Source organism: Perca fluviatilis, chromosome 20 (assembly GCF_010015445.1).
Source record: "Perca fluviatilis chromosome 20, GENO_Pfluv_1.0, whole genome shotgun sequence".
NCBI classification, from domain to species: domain Eukaryota; kingdom Metazoa; phylum Chordata; class Actinopteri; order Perciformes; family Percidae; genus Perca; species Perca fluviatilis.
In genome coordinates this window covers 25529096-25551172 of record NC_053131.1, presented here as the reverse complement: position 1 = coordinate 25551172, position 22077 = coordinate 25529096, and the positions used below count along the sequence as shown (strand labels likewise).

General features: G+C 42.9%; 1 protein-coding gene across 16 annotated transcripts in view; it reads left to right on the top strand.

The window, feature by feature from the left end:
* Positions 1 to 22077, top strand: part of kiaa1109 (KIAA1109 ortholog) — a 92593-nt gene that overhangs the window by 36645 nt on the left and 33871 nt on the right. For 10 of the 16 annotated variants that reach the window (XM_039786959.1, XM_039786957.1, XM_039786955.1 and 7 more), the window contains exons 39-55: positions 947 to 1098; positions 1563 to 1713; positions 3932 to 4084; positions 4331 to 4571; positions 5358 to 5506; positions 7245 to 7476; positions 8743 to 8904; positions 9188 to 9253; positions 11314 to 11498; positions 11815 to 11990; positions 12154 to 12730; positions 14803 to 15001; positions 17030 to 17293; positions 18327 to 18420; positions 19785 to 19835; positions 20906 to 21112; positions 21708 to 21943. In XM_039786959.1, coding sequence (XP_039642893.1) covers positions 947 to 1098; positions 1563 to 1713; positions 3932 to 4084; positions 4331 to 4571; positions 5358 to 5506; positions 7245 to 7476; positions 8743 to 8904; positions 9188 to 9253; positions 11314 to 11498; positions 11815 to 11990; positions 12154 to 12730; positions 14803 to 15001; positions 17030 to 17293; positions 18327 to 18420; positions 19785 to 19835; positions 20906 to 21112; positions 21708 to 21943 — 3295 coding nt within the window. The remainder of the gene's footprint in view (positions 1 to 946; positions 1099 to 1562; positions 1714 to 3931; positions 4085 to 4330; positions 4572 to 5357; positions 5507 to 7244; positions 7477 to 8742; positions 8905 to 9187; positions 9254 to 11313; positions 11499 to 11814; positions 11991 to 12153; positions 12731 to 14802; positions 15002 to 17029; positions 17294 to 18326; positions 18421 to 19784; positions 19836 to 20905; positions 21113 to 21707; positions 21944 to 22077) is intronic. The other 6 variants (XM_039786972.1, XM_039786971.1, XM_039786962.1 and 3 more) reach the window with 4 other exon arrangements.

The following is a 22077-nucleotide window of genomic DNA, read 5'->3' as shown; positions in this document are numbered from 1 at the left end:
GACTACAATGGTAGTCGTAGTAGTTAATGTCATAGCCGGGCACAGCAGGGCGTTACGGGGTGTAGTGTGGCACAGCAGAGCATGGGTGGACGCGGCAGGACGTAGCCGGACATTGCAGGGAATCGCAGAGCGTAGCAGGGTGTAGCAGGGTGTAGCAGGTCCACAGCGACAGCTGCACCCAAGACCCAGGTCTTGGTGCCACCCTAGTCCGAGGCGATGTTCTGGGCGAAGAAGAAACATAAGGACTCCGGGGAGTCAACTCCACAGAGGTAGCTAGGTTAGTAACAAGCATTTCTGGGACAAGGATGCACACAAAAGGAAACAAATGAAAAGAGAGATGAGAGAGCAGCTCATTGTGTCATAGGAAGGAAGGAACTTCCCCAGCAGTCTAGAATTACAATAGCATAACTAAGAGAGGCAGGTTTACTTAGGGCAAGCTAACTCGCTCCTAAATGTCCTAGAAAGTACAGGTGGATGTGGACTTGTTAACAGAGAATCAAAGCTCCACGGCACTGATCTGACGAGACATGTGCAGCTAGTCTCATTCAAAAAAATTATGGATTATTCATTTGTTTTTGTCTTTCTTTTCTGTTTCTACGTTTTATATTTTGCAAACATGAAAATCAGACCATTGCCCCTGTCTTTGATTCAGATTTGAGTAACTGTCTGTCCATATCAAACAATTACATTTATTTGAAATATTCTGGTTGAGCCTGATCAGAGCGAGAAGAAAGAGATTAAAGTCATCAAACTTGGAAACATCCACTCTGATCTAGAAAATAAGCCACGATGGCAAATCAAAGCTGTAATCGGGCCGACAGTGATGTCTTGGGGCTCCAGTCACACACGATAGCCATAAAATCTAATCCAAAGCTGCAATACTGGAACTTATTCCCACCAGCCTGTCCCATCCACCTGTTAAACTGTGTGATCTTGTGCTCTGTAGGATGAAGGAGTGGAGTCGGACGACCTGAAGAAAGACCTCCCCCTCATGCCCCCGCCACCTGACTCCAGCAGCATGAAGCTGACCATCAGGGAGATCTGGTTCAGTTTTGCTGCTCCCACAAATGTGCGTTCACCTTCACAAGCCATCTCCAGGTATGACATGTAGATCTCTTTAAACACATGTTGGCATACACATTTAGACAAAAACAACTACCATATCACACTGTCATCTGGTTGAGATTGAAGTGGCAGTGATTCGTAAGTACAATATTATCTATTGTCTGCTAGAGAAAGGTTTTTATGAAAATTCATGCCAGCCATTTTAAAAAAAAAAAAAAAAAAAAGGCTTTGCTGCTGATGCAGACCTGTCAGCCTCACAGGGCTGGTTCATTCTGAGTGTGTATTGTGGACCTGAGTTTTAATTAGAAGTCAACTCCCCAATTGCAACACATAGAAGAGTAAAGGAGCTGAAATCAATTCCTTGACTCCAAGTTGTGAGACAAAACAACATGATGAACAGGAGAACCAAAAAAAACAAAAACGGTAATTCAGGATACATTGATCAATAGTTTTGACAAGGTGATCAAAGCTCCTCTGACTCTTTGTTGTGTTTACAGGCAGTTGAATCTGCTCAGCACAGCCACCCCTGCCATTGGAGCCTGGTTGGTTCCCATCGACCAGCTGAAATCTTCTCTACGCAAGCTGGACATGGAGGGCACACTGCGCGTGTGCGCCGTTATGGGCTGCATCATGACCGAAGCTCTTGAGGTCAGCAATACATCTAATTCAGTTCAATTCTATGTTATTTATAGTATCCAATCATAACAAGAGTTACCTCAAGACGCTTTACAGATTAGGTCTTTACAGAGTAGGTCTAGACCACACTCCTATAATTTGCGAAGACCCAACTATTTCCCACGAGCAAGCATTTGGTGCGACAGTGGCGAGGAAAAACTTCCTTTTTAGGCAGACACCTCGGACAGACCCAGGCTCTTTGTGGGCGGCATCTGTCGCTGCCGGTTTGGACACTTATGGCGTTTTTCCATTACATGGTACCTACTCGACTCGACTGCGCCGCTTTACTCGACTCTCCGCCTCTACTCGCCTCTACTGCGCATCGGCTACGGCGTCCGTTTTCCATTGCAGATTTTAGTACCGCCAGCGTGGCTGGTCGTCATAACGACTGCCGTGGGCGTGGCTTAGTAGCTTGCTTTTCTCATTGACATATCCCCGACTCATTTCCTGGTTCTCCGTCTCCGTAAACAACATGATATCAAAGAGATAGTTAACGTTTACTAGGGGTGGGGGGAAAAAATCGATACAGCATAGTATCGCGATATTTTTTGTGGCAATACTGTATCGATACACAGACGCCAAGTATCGATCTTTTATTATATATGTGTCGGTCAGTCTGTCTGCTTTACAATCCCACTTTTGCAGCAATACAATTGAAGTGAGATGGAGAAACAGATACATTTATCTTTTTAGATAAAACAGATGTTGACAACATTTTCCTTTGGGGACATCATTTGAAATTGGGAAAAATTTGAAGTTGGAAAAAAGGTAATAAATTGCAATATATATCGCAGAATATTGCAATATGTTTAAAATCGCAATAATATTGCATCGTGACATAAGTATCGTGATGATATCGTATCGTGAGGCCTCTGGTGATTCCCACCCCTAACGTTTACTGCTCCAGATTTCCCACCGTGGTCAGAAAGAACAGGGCAGACACTTTGTTTCTCTCACATATATATGACTCTCTCACTTCTCCCTCGCTCACCAGCTCCCCACACACACACATAAGGCGACTCGACACACACACATCACACATGCACACACCAGCGCACAAGTATAAACATCAGGCCACTTGTATGCTACGGAGAAAGCTCTGCGTGGAGCCTCCGGCAGCAAAAAACACCGCTGGCTAAACTATTTAAAAATGCCGTCTGTCGCTAGCAATGCAGTGATCAGTGACGATTCTTTCCGACCAGTCAGCAGCCTGCAGGTTTTCATCCACCGTTGCCTCGCTCGCCTCAGCTTTGAACCTCGACTGAGGAGGTACTAAAAAAAGTATCTGTTAGCAGGTACCAGGTACTTTTTTTCGTAATGGAAAACCAAATAATGGAATGATGGCAGTTATAGTAACAATAGCCTCTTTCCGACCAAGTAGTTACAGGAACGTAGTTATAGGAACAGTCCACTTCTAAACAGTTCTACTAACTACTCTTCCCCCAAAACCGGTTTTACCATTTGCATTCACACTGGCCAAGTGGCCATAGGAACTGACCTTTTGTTATTATAATCACAGCCATCTAACCACCACTATGCGGGAAAGAGAAAAGGGGAAAGACCCTGCCCTGAAGTAGGAGCTGAAAGAGTTACAGGAACTGTGGCCAGAGGAACTTAATAATCCCCAAATTGGTCCAGTCGGAACAGGAGAAAAAAAGGGTTCTAGGAAGGTTATGTTCTAACTGCAAAAATCCCTCCGGTAGGAAAGCGGCTAATAAAGATAGTGGAACTATGACTAGAAATAATAGTTGTATCAGTTTAGGGTGTAGCGGGGCATAGTGGGCCGTAGTAGGGCACGGCAGGGTGTCGAGCAGGACCACGGCGGCAGCTGCAACCATGATAAACCGCGAGGCGAGGAAACGCAAGGACTCCGGGGAATAAGCTCCACGGAGATAAGTTAGTAACAAGCATTTCTGGGACATGGATGCACGCAGATGGAAAGAGAGAATGAAACCAGTGTGTCAAAGGAAGTCCCCCCGGAATCAAGACCTACAGCAGCATAACTAGGAGCTGGTCGAGCGAAACAAATATGAAGATTGTCCAGTATCCTCCTCCTCGATTTAATCAGTCAGCATTTTTATCAAACCACATTTTTTTAACCAGCTTTTCAATGAGAAGGAGTCCAAAACCTCCAACGTCTATTTTCACTTGACGTGCACTAGTTTGAAACCTTTTGTCATTGCACCAACAGAAAAAGAGCATCCACATCCCCATCCGGAGCAAGTACAACCGTGTGACTAAAAGAGCTCGCTACCTGCATGAGAATCCCTCCTGTATGCTTTGTAACATCCTTCACCGCTACCTGCAGCAGGCTGACTACTCTGTCATTGAAGAGGCTACCATGGTAAGTGCGAGGCCTCTGACTCTATTCTTTTCCATTAGCTACATTTCACAAAACTCCAACTCCACGACAATGGCTAGTAAAATGTATATGATCTCATTTGGACTCTTTAAATAATAAAAAAATAAATAATTGCCACTTAATTTAAGTGGTTTTAAGTGCTCTTGGCTCTGCTTCACTGTTTTAATGAATCCGTCAGCGCTGGAAAGAACTAATTCCAGTTCTTTCCTCTTATCTTTTCCATCCCAGAATGATGGTGTTCCAGCCCTTGTGACTCTAAAAAAGGGTCTGGTTGCTTTGGCCAGACAATGGATGAAATTTATAGTGGTCACTCAGGGCTTCAAAGCTATTGGTCTGATGAGGCCCAATCAGCTTGCCAAACCCAAGGAGCTGCAGCAGAGCCTGGGTGAGACGATCTTGGGCCTGGACAACGGTGCTGCGCTGCAGAGTGACACCAGCGCCGATGGAGCTGAATTTGAATTTGACGCAGGTGGGAACTTAGAGCTTTCAGCGTGCTAATACTTTTTTGACCATACCCATCCGTTATAGATTGCGGATCGGGCCACGTTTTTCTGTCCGAGCCCGGGCCGCGTCCGATAGGCATTTAAATATTTATGTCCGAGCCCGACCCGAGCCCGACACAGTTAAAATCTCATTTTCTTTCTCATACCTGATGACACATGTACGTTGGTTTGTGTGGAACGCCCGCTTTTATTAAGCAACTGTAGGAAGGCATTCGGAAATGTCAACTTTCCTCCATTTTTCGGTGGTTTTAAAGTCTCCTGAGGCCAACTTCTTTTTAACGTCTTCTGTCGTTGCGCTGCCACATGTAGCCTAATATGCACGTGTTTCGTTGTCACAGCTACATTTTTACATTTATTTTAATCACAAAAACAAACCTTTGCATCGAGTGAAACAGGCCCATAATACGTTTATTTTTTACATTTAAAATGTTCAATGCCTTATCGCGCTGATGTGACCGAGCCCGACCCGAACCCGAAAACATCATTTCTAAATATCTGTCCAAACCCAGCCCGGCCCATCGGGTACCGTCGGGCTCAGGTCGGGTATCCATCCTCTAATCTGTTACCACAGATGGACAGTGAAACTCCTGACCTCTACTTCTCAGTGTTTGCACAGATATAAGTAGACTGTTATCACTTGTAAGCAGAAAGGAGATTTAGACATAAATGATATAGTATGAATCTTCAGACTTTACTTTAGCAGCAGTCATATGGTTCTTTTGGGAGTTTTATTTGATGTTATTATTGTGAAGCCACAGTGAGTGAACACACCATGTTGCTGGAGGGAGCATGCAGTCGGCCCCCGCCAAAAGAAGCAAACTCTGGCCCTGTCAGCGGAGTGGAGATCATGAGGAAACTCTCCAAGTCCCATACACACAACGAGTCTGCACTCAGGATAAAGGTACACCTTTGAGAATTTTGTTCCCGTTATCTGTTGAAAATCCATACTGGGTGGCAGGAGATTGTGCGGGTATACCTTATAAATGCTATGTATACACGCTCCTTTCTACCTCCAACTACCATTATTTCCATTATTGATTAGTCTGCTGACATGAGAGAAAAAAAAAAAAAACTGAGAGAAAAATCTGTTTCAGCTCTACACATTTTCACAGCTGTACTGTGCCACGCTGTATGTTAACCATATTGTGTAGATAACCGTATACAATTTTCCTAAATCCAGCCTACAACACTGCCAAACATTCTGTAGCTCCAACTCCTCAAAAGTGTCTTCTGTGATAGTCAATTTGGGATTTGGACTGTTGATTGGACAAAACAAGCAACATCGTGACATTTTGCAGACCAAACTGTTAGTGTGTGTGTGTGTGTGTGTGTGTGTGTGTGTGTGTGTGTGTGTGTGTGTGTGTGTGTGTGTGTGTGTGAGAGAGAGATGTGATTGTTATCATTTGCTCCAGTGTTAGGTTTCTCTTTTCACAGAGATGTTATTCTCTGGGCTAGATTTATCAAGCCGTTTGCGCCTGTTTCCAGGCGCTAATTGGTCGCAAAGACGGACGTAACCGATGCGGGCTATTTACAAACAGGGCACACTCGGGTAAAATCGCAGATTTTCTGCCACATGAGCGAGAAGAGACAAGTTGCGCTTTCAATATGCGTTCGTGGGAGGGTGGTGGGAAAAGTGGGAGTTCCACCCGAAAAGGTGGGAGGATAAGCGCAAAGTGCACCTAATTATATATTCCGTGGTATTTACAAAGACTGTCAGTAAGAGCGCGCCTCTATTCTGCGGGGGAAATTCTCCGCCTCTTAAAAGCAGGTCTAAACCAGCCGCAATCGAGTTTCCTCGTAGACCTTTATGCCGCTGGCGAAATGGCAACAGTAATTTGAGCAAGACGAAGACATAGGCGAGGCTGAAAATATTTTTAACACAAGAATCACACTTTGTCAGTGAACACAACATCATTTAGCGTCACAGATTAAGCAGCCATGCAATATTAGAGTTACTGGAAGAAATCAAAGATGAAATTGAATCTCCCACTCAGCGTTTCCCATTCCAGCAGGTTGTTAAACTCCGCTCCATTACAAATATTGGCATCAGGATCATTTCAAACAGTCATAGCATCAGCAGTGGGAATATCGCAGTCTGCACTCAGCCGTATCATAGCACCAGTACCGCTTTGCTACAGCGCAATTTACGGTATAGTGGGCGGAGAAAGACGCTGATTACCTGATGGGTGTCAGGGTTGATAAATACTACGCAAAATGTGGATGGATAGCGTGCGCTATTACCGAACTCGCATAAACAGACGCAGCGCAAACTGCGTTAGTGTTAGTAAATTAGGCCCTCTGTTTCCTGCCCGGGGACTACAGATGAAAATAAGCCTATAGATAACTCTGGTACGGCTAAGGAGCTTAGTGCACTGCCCTGTCAAATAAATAAAAATAATGAAATAATCAGCAGATTTATTAATTAGTTGCAGCCGTAAAAAAAAAGTAGTGACATTTTACAGCAGACAGTGCTGTCCTGACTGGTGTGAAGGTGATTCCACTGTTAGAGAGCCAGAAAAGAGCTGGCACTGAGTGGAGGGATGAAATCACCATGTATCCCACTCAATTTTGCCTATGGCTTTTTTTTATATTTCAGCATGGTATGGTGTGAACATAATCTGTACATCTGTCACACCCAGGGCTCCCATCCATACCAGTCGCTGAGCTACACCAGCGGTGACACAGCAGCCGACTCACCAGCCCATGTGAGCCGTGTCGGCCTGCCAGCGAAGGACAGCCCCAGGAAGGAGAGCCTCCTGAGTAATCTGACAGGCAGCTTTCGGAGTCTGCACAATCTGCTCGAGGGCATGCCCCAGAGGAACGAACCGTCTGCCGCTACCGCAGCCAAGAGCAGCTCCCTCACTCGCACAGGTACTCGTGCCCCCCCGGACCGCTGTTGTGTTGCACCCCACCACAGGATGTGGAAGGTCCTGGTAACCGCAGAATAGTGTTCACTTGATTACAACATGTCTTCTTGTTTTTTTTTTTGCTGCAAGGCTGACCTCTGCCGTTCAATAGTGTGAATCAAAAATGACTCAAAAATAGATTCACAGATGGGTCCCTTCTTGAGCACATGCCCACAGTGAACGGATATGCACAGTCAGTGTGCCTTTGTGTTTCATGCTCTCAACATTAGGGCTGGGTATCAACATTATTCGATACCAACACTATGACTTCAAATTACAACATTACACATTACGGCACAGATCTTTTTTTTTTCAAGATTATTTTTTGGGGCATTTTAGGCCTTTATTTGGATAGGACAGCTTAGACTTGAAATGGGAGGGAGAAGGGGAATGACATGCAGCAAAGAGCCACTGGTACAAACGACATACAAAAAATAATTAGGCAAAACACATATAGGCTGTTCATCTACTTTATCACATTAGATCTGACCACCTCATGTTTCATGTTCTAAGAAGCCAATTATCCACCTTTTAAACATGACCGAGCCTCTGACATGGAAGATTACTGTGAGAGAAGGTGACTTTCACAAGCATGTTTAAGGCTTAAGCATGGAATGACTACAAAATAAAAATATGTCAAAATCTAAGCTTTGTCTAGGAAGTGATTAGCAAACTCTGAGTAGCAAACTCAGATTCATATGTATATTTTTTTTAAATCACGCATGGAAATGTGTTGCATCAATAATCGGTTGAGAATCGAATCGTGAGGTGTCAAGACATTCCCAGCCCTACTCAACATTCAGCATCCCCTGCTCCTCCTCTACATGTTTTGGTTCCTTATTGTTGTTAATAAGAATGTGAGTGGAGTGAGTGGGAGGAGTGAGTGAGTGTGTGTGTGTGGTGTGTGTGTGTGTGTGTGTGTGTGTGTGTGTGTGTGTGTGTGTGTGTGTGTGTGTGTGTGTGTGTGTGTGTGTGTGTGTGTGTGTGTGTGTGTGTGTGTGTGTGTGTGTGTGTGTGTGTGTGAGAGCTTGACAAATTGTTCAAACCCTGTCATCATCACGACTTTTATAACCCCCAAATTTAAATTTACAATACCACATATGCCCTGATGATGCAGGATAAAAAGTGATCTGCGGACAGCAGTCGGTATCTGTGTGATGTCCAGTTTTTCTGTAGTCTTTTTTCCGTGATGTAATGTGCTCTTAATTTCTTTTTTTTTTCCGGGGCTCAGGAAACAGTTTAGGGACAGACATGCTGACCGAGCACCCGCTGCTCTCAGAGCCCTCCTCCGTCAGCTTTTACAATTGGATGTCCAATGCTGTTGGCAACAGGACGGGGGCGGTCACCCAGGACTCCCCGGTTAATCGCTCCCAGCACAACAGCCTGCAGACAGGTCAGACATCGTTTGCCTTGGATGGGTGTTTTCCAATTGTCAAATCCTCATTGTATATGTATTAAAAATGTATTTTAATTCAGAAGACCCCTTAAATGAGGATTCCAGTTCTTTAAGATGAACTCCTCTCTGTGGAACCTTGAGGCCAGCTATGTTTGCTTTGTTATTAAATGTTTTCTTTTTTTGCGGATAGAATAGATACTAACATTGAACACCTTTTGAGCTTCAGCTAGTACAGCAGCTATAACAGATCAGAATGTATATATTGTTGCTGTTTTACTAGACCCGCTGGATTCACCTGTCAACCACTACCAGTACCAACAACTAAACAGCCCCGAAGCAGAAGGAGGTCAGGGATTGTTGCTCAGTGTTGTGCTGATGGTATTGGTGACCTAGTTAGCAAGTTAGCAGTTAGTTTGTCCCGCTTTTTTGTTAGTTAGTTCAATAGTCACCTAGAACTCTGACTGTGTCAATCTATCCCACAGGAAAAACCTGGAAACAGGTAGGTTGTTGGTGTGTAAATACAATAAGATTACCATCATTCAGGGAAATTGATTAGACATTGAACTATTAATACTGTACATTATGGGTCAAAGCCACTACACTACATACACGTTTTTTTCCTGTGATTATAGCATGTATCAAATTATTTTTGGTTGTTTTCATTCAGAAGTTTGTATTTGTTGAAAGATGAGACAAACTCAGTGGCAGTGTGCGTTGCTGTCTGTCACTGTCTTTCTTTTTTTTTTTTTTTTTATACTACCACTGGGGGGCACCAAAGTTGGGAAATTCAAATCCTACGTACAGTGCTTTTTTTTTTTAAAGATTATTTTTGGGGCTTTTCCCTTTTATTAGACCGTGACAGTGGATAGAGAGGAAAGGGGGAGAGAAATATGGGGGACGACAGCAGGCCGGATTCAAACCCGCGCTGCTGCAAAGGACTCAGCCTACATGGGGCGCACGCTCTTACTGGGTGAGCTACAGGCCGCCCCCAGTATAGTGCTTTTTAAACAATAAGATCAAGATGACATTTTATTTACAAGAAGTTGTCTTCACTGCCATATGGATGAGTTTTACCATTCCGAGCAATTCATGTGTATTTAGACAAGATGTCAAAGCAGTTTGAGCAAACAATGCAAACCAATCTGTACACTAATACCAGTACAGATACCGTACGTGGCCAATATTGAGTATCAATCAAATACCAGGGCTTCCTTTATCAGTTTTGAAATCTTTATACCTCCTGGGTTATTAGTGGCCATCTGGTCCAGCAGCCCTCTGACATGCCATTAAAAATGGGCTTAATCATATCAAATGTGTAGATGAAGTCATGTTGTTTCCTCACTGTTCCTGCCAGACATTGTGTGAGAACCAGAGCATGTTAGTGGAGTTCAGCAACCTGAAATGTTTGTTCATGCCTCACAGCGGTGCTCTTTCCCACCCTCTGTGACTCAGAAGATGTGTGGGAGTACAGAGGAACAAACAGCAGCATTTTGCACTCCCTCAAAAGTCGTTTAGTATTTGGATTCACCCGCTTGAGATTTGAAAAGATACATCTTACCTTCACAATTTAGCAGAGCGCTTTTTGATTGTGTGGATCTGTGCCCAAGACAGTAAGCCATCCCCCCCCCCGTGGTCTGTCTGTCTCTGCTGTCTCAGCTGCTCGTTGAGCAGCGGCTGTTGGTGATTCTCACTCCTTCTTCGGGGGCAGACCAATACATTTGCAGAAATAAAAATGACAAAAACCTGAAGAAGGTCTCCAGCACACCTCTGTCCAAGGGAGAAGTTAAACCTCCTGTGAGCTGTCATCAGCGACAATAGCCAGCAAAAACTTCCCACTATGACATTCATTGCAGCAGAATGATTAAGTTTCCTGTTGGTATCGGAGGGCAATTTGAGCAAAGACACCACCAGTTGATTGTTTGCTCTCGGCAGCTGAGGTCCTGGGGGCTTCCTGCCGCCGGCCATATCCTCCCCGCCGCATCTGCAGCCTTTGTCGGCATCTCTCTGGCGAAGTACGGATACGGCTGAGCCCCAGATACACAGAGAACATTGGAAAGAACTGCACGGTTACATTTTTTCCTTTTTAACAGAATGTAATGTGGCTGTTAATGTCTATAATGTTGGCTCTCTGCAATGCGATGGTCGCCTTCCATTTAATTCACTCTTCAACATCTTTTGTCATGAGGAGGTGGAGTGGTAAAGTGTATCGCCCTACAGCGCTCCACTTAATCACTGCTGCTTATACTGCCCTAGCCATCCGTTTTCAAGTAACATGCTGCCACTGAGCTGCTCCTCTGCTCGCATGCTCTGGTGTGAACATATCCTGCAGGAAAACACAGCAGTAGCTCCCTGGCCCGGCCTGGTCTCACACCACATGTATCCCAAACCTCTGTTCCAATCCCTTAGGCGGGGCATGTAACCTGCCTACAATCCCCTCCGCATCAGACTTCAACACAGTGCTTTCCAGCGACCAGAACACCCTGGATGGGACCCACTCCCAGCACTCCCAGCACAGCACCAGCCAGGACGAAATGGCCGACATCGAGGAGGGCAACCAGTGCCCAGCTGCTGTTCAACTGGCTGATGCTCAGGTGCTGTGACTACACCTGTCAGCGTTTCTTTGTCTTTTATTCCAAATGTTGTGCTTGCGGTCTAAACCTTCACCAGGCAGGCAATCCACTAAAATCAGTATTATTATTTTTATTTGTGTTGATAGCATCGACATGTGCAGAATATTTAGGACTAAAATACGTTGATTTTCGAATGCTGTAGTGTCACTTATGCCAGATTGAAAAACATTGGAAAACAAAGGGATCTACCGTATATCTGTGTGTCTGATCAAATGAGCATCACCTCTGCAAACGCCAGTCTTCATTTGGTGCCTCGATATCGGTTTCCCACCCTCAGGTTGTCTTCAAGCCTTTGCTGAACTACACGGGCATCCAGGCCCAAGACGCCACTCCTCTTAGTTACAAGATGTATTTCGGAGAGCACCTGTCTTTTTCTGGCAACCTTGAGTGTCTCAGAGCAGACATCGTGGACTCTGACACCTCCAAAGAGCGGAAAAACAAAAGATCCAGGAGGTAAAATAAATCTAATCATTACCAAAAACAAAAAAAGGATTTGGAAATGTTTACTTTCTTGTTGATGTGCTTTAGTGTTTTGTCACTCTAAATGTAAGTATAGAACATCTGCTAAATATCTACACATAACCCTGTGTCTGCCTGTCTGTTCCTCTCTCTTTAGACAAGGCATGGTGAACCTCCCTCCGCTGGAGTTCAAGCCAGCGCTGCTGATTGAGACGTTCAGCCTGAACGCGGTGGTGATGGAGAAATCGGCCAGCGCTCCGCAGGGCCCCACTGCCGCGCCGCTGTCCTTCCACGACCTCAACCGCCGCCACTACAACACATTCCACTGCGATTTCACCACGGCCTGTCAGGCCATCAGCCAGCGGGTCGACATGGCCCTGGTGCGCCTCATCCACCAGTTCAGCACCATGATCGACGACATCAAGGCCACGCAGACCGACATCAAGCTGAGCCGCTACACTGCCGGCTCGGCCTCCCCGACACCCACCTTCAAGGCCCGGCCGTACCGCCACTTCAGGTCCTCTGACTTTAGCCGCAGCTCCCGGGGCAGCCTCAACGGGGCCGGGCGCAGCGGAACCCAAACCCTGAAGAGCAAGAGAGGGGTGGGCGGAGGAGGAGCAGGCGTTGCTGGCGGTTTACCACCTAATGGGCCTCCATCAGGCATGGACACGCTGGGGAAAAGGGAGCCGCGAGGACGAAGCTCCCTCGGACGTTCAGAGCGACGCACCTCGAAGGTAACTTTTATTAAGATTTTCGAAGGGTCATCTTTTAAAAAAAACACAAAGGTCAGAACCTTAACCTTACATTTAAAGACATGACGTGCAACAGGAAATAAACTTGGAACCCATCCAGAATATTTGTTTTCATATTTAAATATGTCCCATAGATTTCCCATTTCAGCACCCAAAGCAGGCTATTTCAAAGTCTAGGAGCCCAGTTAAATAATTAAAGAAATTGCAAAAGTGTATGAGGGCTTAGTACATTATGATATGAGTGTATGATGGACATTTTAATGCTTACTTATGTCTCAGAAATTGTTGCAGAAGTTTTTGGGTTGATACCATTTGTTACACAGATTTGGTGCGCAATTTAACCATTTTTTACAACTCCAGAATTGATAAAAAAAATTGTCCGAAATCCCTCGAAAATACAACATTAAGACACCAAGACATTCAGGAACACAATAGAAAAATCCATGCTCTTATTTGGTATCAAAAACGTTTGAAATTTGGAGATTTCTGCAAGGATTGCATTTCTTTGGAGATTGGATGGTGAGCACTTCTGTTCTGGAAACTGCTGAGAAACCCCCATTTTTGTCAGTGTGCCTTGGACAGCCATAACTCTTCTGAATGTCCTAGGTCTCTAAAGGTTGTAAAGTTTCACAAGGCTGTAATTATCCCAGAGGACACAACAGGTCATTTTATATAGTGACACAAGTTTAAAAAATAAATAAATAAAAAGGTCTCACTAAATTGAAATGGCTACTATGAGGACTAACGTCATCACACAGGAATACAATTGCTCTGGTTTAATCCACTCTGCTTTCCAGTCATTCCCAACGTATGCAAATCCAAGATTGTTTAAGGACCCCCCAGTAGGGCTGGGCAATATATCAATATTATATCGATATCATGATATGAGACTAGATATCGTCTAAGATTTTGGATATCGCGATATGGCATAACTGTTGTCTTTTCCTGGTTTTAAAGGCTTCATTACAGTAAAGTGATGTCATTCTCTGAACTTAACAGACTGTTGTAACTGTTATTATTTGCCTTTACCCACTTAGTCATTATATCCACATTACTGATGATTATTTATAAAAAATCCCATTGTGTAAATATTTTGTGAAAGCACCAATAGTCAGCACAACAGTATCGTTGCGTTATCGATATCGAGGTATTTGGTCAAAAATATTGTGATTTTTGATTTTTTTTTTTTTTGTATCGCCCAGCCCTACCTCCCAGTATGCAGAAATATTCAAAAATGGCCTTTTACATTTTAGAAAAATAACACATGTATACTGCATGAGAAAAACTGCATGGTTATTGCCTAAACTGCATGGGATTAACATGGTCATGTCTGTAAAGAGGTCTGTAAGAGTCACTGACAAGCTAGCATGACATGATTGGTGCCGTTGGATTCCCCATCTAGTTTCATGTGATACCAATATCTTCTCTCTATCTGCATATGATCAGTAAAATAAGAAAATTCATTCTGAAATTGTCATTATTTACACACAAACCCTAGAGGGAGCCACTCGATAATAAGAATTTCTCAGAACGGGCACCATTCACTGAAACAGTGTCAGCTGTTGGTAAGAAAGTATTTGGTTCATTCCGCAGTTTACAGGCAAAACTTGAACAATGGAAGAATCTTCTCTGCATACGTGTCTGGCTTGATAGTTCTCACCAGGACAGTTCTTTGTTGTCCCGACAGTTGGAACATGGGCTTTAAACTTGGCTAAACATATTTTTAAGTGAAGGGATTTTTATTAAAGTTGAAGATGTACGAGAGGGACGACTGACTTCCACAGATATAATCTCAACCAGAGCTCCTAGAGATCTCTCTGCAGAAATAACTGAGTAACTCTCCTGCTTACTAAAGTTATTGTCATGCGTAGGTGATGTCATCTTACAAATCTCATTACCTGTCTCTGTCGTGACGGCCTACAGTTACAGTAAACAGTAGGGCAATAAAAGAAGAAATAAGTCCGCTTGACTGTTTATTGACCTTGGAGGCCAGTGATGCATATTTTGAGATTTCTATTTGTGTTATAACCTGGAATATTGTGTAACGTCTTCAGGTGTCGAGAAAGGGCTCCCGTGACGTGGCTGACCACATGGCCATCCAGATGGACGACTCCGACTCCATCACCGTGTCGGAGCAGAGCGAGCCATCAGCAGAATGTTGGCAGAACATGTACAAGCTGCTCAACTTCTACTCCCTCATCTCCGATCCCACTGGCATCCTGGAGAAAAGCTCCCCAGAGAACTGCCTTTCAGGTGGGAATCGGCTTCCAGCTGTCTTCCAGTTCCTAATTGCCATCCTTTATCCCACTCATGCATTTCCATCCTGCTTCACTTTTCTCTTTTAGCTCTGTATACCTTCGTTCCACATATTATGTTTTTTTACGATATTGCTACTATACTATGACTTTTTTCCGACATACTATAATATGACTTTTTCATCACTTTTTCAACATACTTAACTATGACCTTTTCATCACTTTTTCGACATACTATACTTTGACTTTTTCATCACATTTTTGACATAAGATACTATGATTTTTTTTTTTTAATCCCTTTTTTCGAAATACTGTACTATGACTTTTATATCACTTTTTTTCAACATACTATATACTATGCCTGTTTTCAACATACTTTATTTTGGTTTGCACCACTCCAGACTCTGACCCAGGTTTGATTCCCAGTCTGGGCTGGCCCTTTTTTTGTGGAGTTTGCATGTTCCTCCAGACTTTCTTTGATATACTATACTATGACTGTACTTTTTTTTTATTTCCTGTCTTCCCTTTCATCACTTTCATCTGCACCCTTAGCTCTGCCTTACAAACCTTGCTGTTACAACTCAATTCCCTCCTAACACATCTTCCCTTTTCCCTTCCTGATCTGAAGTGCAGATTTGCATTCCTTCCTTATGTCATTCAGTTTTTATGCTGCACACATCACACCTTTTCTTGGGACCTTGTATGGATCCTAATTTATTCATTTCTTGTCAATGTATCCTGATATTACCTCTTGCTGCTGTTGACACCATATTTCCCCCGAGGAGTTCATTAAGTGTGAGAGAAGCTTGTAGTGGCGGGACAGTGTTTAAACAGAACCCACCTTGATGCAATGACAGAATGAGTTCCTTCGGTACTAAAACTTTGCTCAGTCCTTTTTTTTTTTTTTTTTAAAGTGCAGTGATCATCACAAGCCACATGTCATCCTGCTAAACCTGCAGTTAAAGGGTAACTACCGGTTGTAGTTTTTTTCAACCTGGACCCTATTTTCCTAATGTTTTTGTGTGCAAGTGACTGATCGGAACAAAAATCTTTGAAATTGGTGCAGTATTAGGCGTGAACGCTGTAACCAGCAGCCACAGACCGGGCTGTAATGTAACCCTATGGGGCAAATGTGCAGCGTCAGCTTGGTCCACTAAAAGCTGCTGTTTTTGCCATTAAAGGACTCCGATTATTATTCTAAGTGTCTGACAACATTATGGAAAGGATCCCTTCAGAGATGGACCTTTTTAAAACCTCTTTAAAACTTTTCTGTTTAACCAGAAACTGCTCTGAGGTCGCTAGCGCTAAACCCACCAGACTCCATTTAAAAAAACAATGCTTTTACCGTGTATAGAGCCAGCATATTTTCACATGTAAATCGGTAAACTATGTGCTTTTATTTCAACCAAAACTAGAGTTGTGATGGTTGGAAAAGTGGACAGACGATCCAAAACGGCTTTTCATAGTTTTATTTGGTTTCTGTCGATTTTGAATGAAGTGTATTTTACGATGCTAAAATTACTGTTTATTTACATGGAGTCTGGTGGGTTTAGCGAACGCAATTTCGTGGATGTTTTTATGTTTAAAAAAGATATACTGTACATTAAATCTAAACAACCACTCCATTTGGTCGTCCCCGGTACACCGGAACATTTCAGGATTTTGAACAGACATTTCAATTAAGACGGGTGTTCTTAACTCATCATAATAAGGACAATACAACAGAAAATGGGATTCATTCTCAACTTCTCCTAATTCACATAGTTGGCACAACCTTTTATCTTCTTGGATGTTTTAAAATCTATCAACTTCAAGGGCAACAACCTCTGACTCCTCCATAAGTTTGCTGTAACATAAAGTTTGGGACCGTAATATTTGTAATTGAGTTTTGATCACACAATAGCAGCATAAACACCTGTAAGACTTTTATTTTGGCATTCTCCTGCAATGATTGAATTGTGATATGTATTCTACTAAACATCTCCTCTACACGTGCACTTTGCTTTTTCCCATCTCGTCTCTGCAGAAGGTGGCCGTCGGCCCTCAGAGCCATTCTGTAAAGTGATCTTTGAGAACGAGCAGCAGGAGCCCACCACGCCCAACAAGCCCCCTGGCGCAGGCGGGCGGCGGCGTAGCCTGGTGAGCTCCGAGCCCCAGCACGTCACACTCATAGTGTTCGGCATCGGCATGGTGAACCGCACCCACTTGGAGGCCGACATCGGCGGGCTGACCATGGAGGCTGAGCTGAAGAAGATCCATGGGAGTTTCACCCTTAAGGAGAAGATGAAAGGTGAGGGGTTGAGATCTGTGTGGGTGTTAATTAGGGCTTTGCAATTAATGGAAATGTAATCGTGATTATGATTTCGGCTCCCAATGATCACAAAAACAGAATAATCGAGAAAAACAATTATTTAGCTCATTACGTTGTGCAAGTAAACGCTTATTTTGTTCTGAAGGAAAAGTATTAAGGCAAATTTCACAGTTGTATGTGTTTTTTTTTTTTTTGGTTTTTTTTTACTGTTGATTTATTTCAAGGTTTTCCACTGTTTAAGTTCAATAATTCCAACATCTTTCCAGAAGTCAACAAGTAATCGTGTTAAATTATTATTATTGACCGAAATAATCGTAAATTATATTTTTTTCCAGAATCGGGCAGCCCTAGTGTTAATGGGAATGAGCTTTTGTTTGTGTGTTCTATTTTTGTTACCTATGCACTAGTCTATATCCACGACGTTCCACTTCCGGGATTGTTCCAGTGCTACCGAAAAATTCCGCCAGGATCACGCTCTGTTCACCCGAATGTCCGTTACTTTCTGCTTTCTTTGTATTGGAATGTTAAACTCCGGTGGATTTCTGAGGACTATGGTTAACTGCTCCTCAGATCTCTGCAGGATCAAATCGAGACAGCTAGCTAGACTATCTGTCCAATCTGAGTTTTCTCTCGTACGACTAAAACAACTTTTGAACGTACACGTTCCACAAAAACAAGTCCTTCCCGAGGCTATTTTGCAGCGGCACCGTGGTTCTGTCGGGCGCTTGGCACTGCCCAAGACGATTGTGATTGGTTTAAAGAAATGGCAATAAACCAGTCTTTGTGCATGAAATCAATTTTAATTTTAACATTTGTCTTTGATCCTGAAAGTTCTAGCATCTATTCTTCTGTTTAGGAGTTTTAAGATGTAATAGATGAAGTTTCAGAATAAAGCCCTTGATTACATTTTTGACTCCATGCGTCATTTCATTCTTGCAAAAAACAGGTAGTGAGCAATAGGTAGGTAAAAGTTTGTTTCTGTTTGATGTAATCAATGTTCATGTTTCCACAGATATTCTGCACCAGAAAATGACTGAGACGTGTGCATCGGCTCACATAGGAGGGGTAAACATTGTTCTGCTGGAAGGCATAACTCCTGACATCCAGTACGTACACATTCTCCTTAACTTCTGCTTATTAGGGAATTGATTTAACAATTCCTTTTTTGAATATAAAGGTTTTTATGTCTCATCTTGAAAGAAATTCTTTGAATAGCAGCTTCACCAAGCATTCTTGTGTATTGATCTTAACCCTCGCTGTTTGAAATTTAAAATCTGTAATAATTGAGTCTTTTTATTTTTTAATTCACAACAAATAATTTTTTTTTTTTTTTTTTCCAATATTCTTTCATTGTTGTTGTACCTAAGATAACAACATCTTGATTTTCACTGTGGTCTCAAAGATATAGAACTCAGATTACAACTTCCCCAAAATGGTAACTTTTTTTTAAGCTCTCAAAATAATAAGTGAAGTCAAAGAAGAATACCTTGTACTTGCATAAGAACACAGCGACACAACTTGCACCTAGATGCTTGAATGTCAAGTGTCTTTCGTTAAAGGTGGTGTTGTAGCTTAAACTAAAAAGTGGAAGCCGTGTTTTTCACAAGCTCAGCGGGACCCAATTACCGACTTCTTTCCAGCTGGGAAATTTTAACCGCAGTTTTTGTTTTTTTACTGCATGCAATTTCCTCAAAACATAACCACCCTAATCAGTTTACACGCCTTGTAGTCATGCATTGAGGCGGACTGATGCATCTCCACGCTGCTTTGATTCAGTTTAGAACGGCTGCTTCAATAAGAAGCTTCTTTTTTTTTTCTTCATCTCATTCAATTTAACAGATGCTCCCACTGTGAAAATAAAACGGAGACTTAATCCTATTGTCATACTGTGTGCTCGGAACTGCACTCGTGTGTTTGAATTTGTATATACCACACAACTTGGCACTTTTTAGTTGTTACCGACATTGCGATGTACGTAGGAATGATTGCAGTACGACAAATACATTAAATAAGCTATAATTAACAACAGGCTCCAGTGCAAATGTGTTGACTCACAATTAAAGCATTGTTTCTGCCATGTTAGCAGTTGTTTTGAGATATACTTAAACTTAAACAATTCAAGGCTGATCCTTAAACATAACTATTTTTTACTTACTGTGGTGGGTCAGGGCCTGCAGTCAGGCACAATAATAAATATATATATATATATATAACTTGTATTGAAAAATGAATAACAAGTGGAATAATTTATGTAAATGACTAGATTGCTTAGTTTGTTCTAGTTTGAGCTACTTTAATAATCCAGAGCCTTTTTTATCACAAACTTGTGCATCTAAAACAAAGGGTGCATGACTCTCTGCTTATAGAAAACTCTGTTTTCACCTTTACGGTGTCTCACAACTGTTTCACACTTTCTTCTGCTCTTCTTCTTCTTCTTTTTGCATTCTTCCTTTTCCAACTACTTGCATAGACTGGAGGATTTCCCAACATCTCCCACCAGCACAGCTAAACAAGAGTTTCTGTATGTTATTGCTACCATTCAGGGCTCACATGCATTAGTACTTCAAAAACACAGCCTTGCCCTGAATGCACACCCTTCATTTGTCTGAGTCGCCAGTCATCCATGTGTATTTTCAGTGAACAGTTTCTCAGGAATCTGTTTGTTCAGATGTTACCTGTTTGTGTGTGTATGAAGCCACTTTCATTGGTTTATGAAAGCAGAAAGTTGGCAGGTTATTTGTGAATCTCTTCATTCTTGACTCTTCCCTTAAAGATGCAGTAGGTAAGCCTTATAAAACTAACTTTCTGTCCTATTTGCTGAAACTGACCCGATGTTCGAGTAGAACTACATGAAGCAGGTCATTAAAAAAAAATAATCCAGCTCCTCTGGCACCACCTACAGCCTGTAGTGCGATTTGCAAAAATCCCCAGCTCCCTGTTCAGATGCACCAATCAGGGCCATGGGGGGTGTCTAACTGCGTGTCAGTCACTGCTCAGGCACATGTATTCCATAGGTTTCCTCCCCTTCCCCCCCCCCTCTTCACACGCGCTCTATCGTGCACAGCTCTCCCTTGTGGGGGGAGGGGCTTAGGAGACCAGTTTGGGCTTTAGCGGAAAGGGGGGGAGGGGCTAAGAAGTTGTCGATGTTCAAATGTTTTGGCTAAGTCCTGGATCTTCATAATCCTACCTTTTAATGTTTACAACCCCAATACTGAGCTATCTTACGTTCAGTCTGATATTTCAGCATTTTTTCCAGATTTAGTAGAATAACACATAATAAGCCATCTTAGAATATAGACAATGTTGTATTTGCTACAAGAGGCAGGATCACACAAAGAAAAGTCACCTTAAAAGACCTTGCATTCGGCTGCCATATTGTACAATTCATTACCTTCTTCATTCATAGTGGAACGTGTCACTGTTCTGGTTGCTCATTCTTCCTTTGCCCAGAAAACTGTGTGCTGTCCTGAATCTGCATGGTGTTTCACTGTTTGATGTCCTCTCAGTAAATTTGCACATCCATTCATATGTCCACATCACCGGAAAAAAATCTAATTCGTGTTGCTCATTCCAGTTAACTCTGTGTTTCAGAACGGTGGTCAAATGCAACATTGCCAAGTCCCAGGCCTTGTACAGCGCCCAGCGAGGACTGAAGACCAACAACGCAGCTGTCTTCAAAGTGGGGGCCATCATGATCAACATCCCCCAGCACCCGGCTACTTTGCACAGCATGATGGTCCGCAGCTCCCACCAGCTCTCCAAACAAATCTCTGACCTCATCCGCCAGCCCTCCAATGTGTATGTCCTCTTCGCTCGTCGTTTCTCTAGCTTTATAAGTCTCATTAATAGCATTTAAAAGTAACGAGAAGCTGACTCTGAAATGTTGCACACTTGTAACTATATTTCAAATCCTAAATGAATCCGTCATGCAAACACTAATGCCATTAGATCGTAGTCTACACTTAATAAAATCCTCATAAGAAGTCTTTCATCTCCATAAGTGACAGGTTACTGCAGCATATCCACACTGTTGCCAGTTAACTGCTTTCAAAGACTGTGTGTGGTCTGTTTCCATGGTAATATTCTGAATTATGTTAATATATTCATAGAGTTGTAGGTGTGCTTAGGGTATTAACAACTTTTCTATAATTTGATGTTCACAGGAATATGAGCCAGTATCTGCAGAGCTCTCTATAATAACACACACATCACTACATCAAGTTATTTCCAACAATAATAAGTGTTGTTGTCCAATCCAGCTACTAAGATAGCAACAGTTACTTGATAGAGTACCGCCTTCACATAGTCAAAGCCCACACCTTTTGTACATTATGAGCCAATCCTGACTGAGTGGAAAAACATTATTTTTTTTTTTTTTTTAATCCTCTTACAGTCAACCTCCTAATAGGGAGGACACCCCTACCCCGCAACCCTCTGACAAAGCATCCAGCATCAATCAGACCCCCATAGAAGCCAACGAGTTCCCTCAGCTCCCCGAAGGCCTGGAGAAGAAGCCCATCGTCCTCAAGTTCAGCGCCATGATGGATGGCATCACCATCGGGGCTGCGCTGCTGCCCTCACTCAAAGCAGAGTACAAAATGGGTCGCATGAAGAGCCATGGCATGACAGGTGTGTGTGTGTGTGTGTGTGTGATTTCTATATAGAGCTTTCCTGTGTGAAAAGACAGATTTCACATCTTATGGTTTCCTCATAGTTCTAGTTAAACTAAATTTAAAAACAAACCAACATGACTTTTTTTTCTT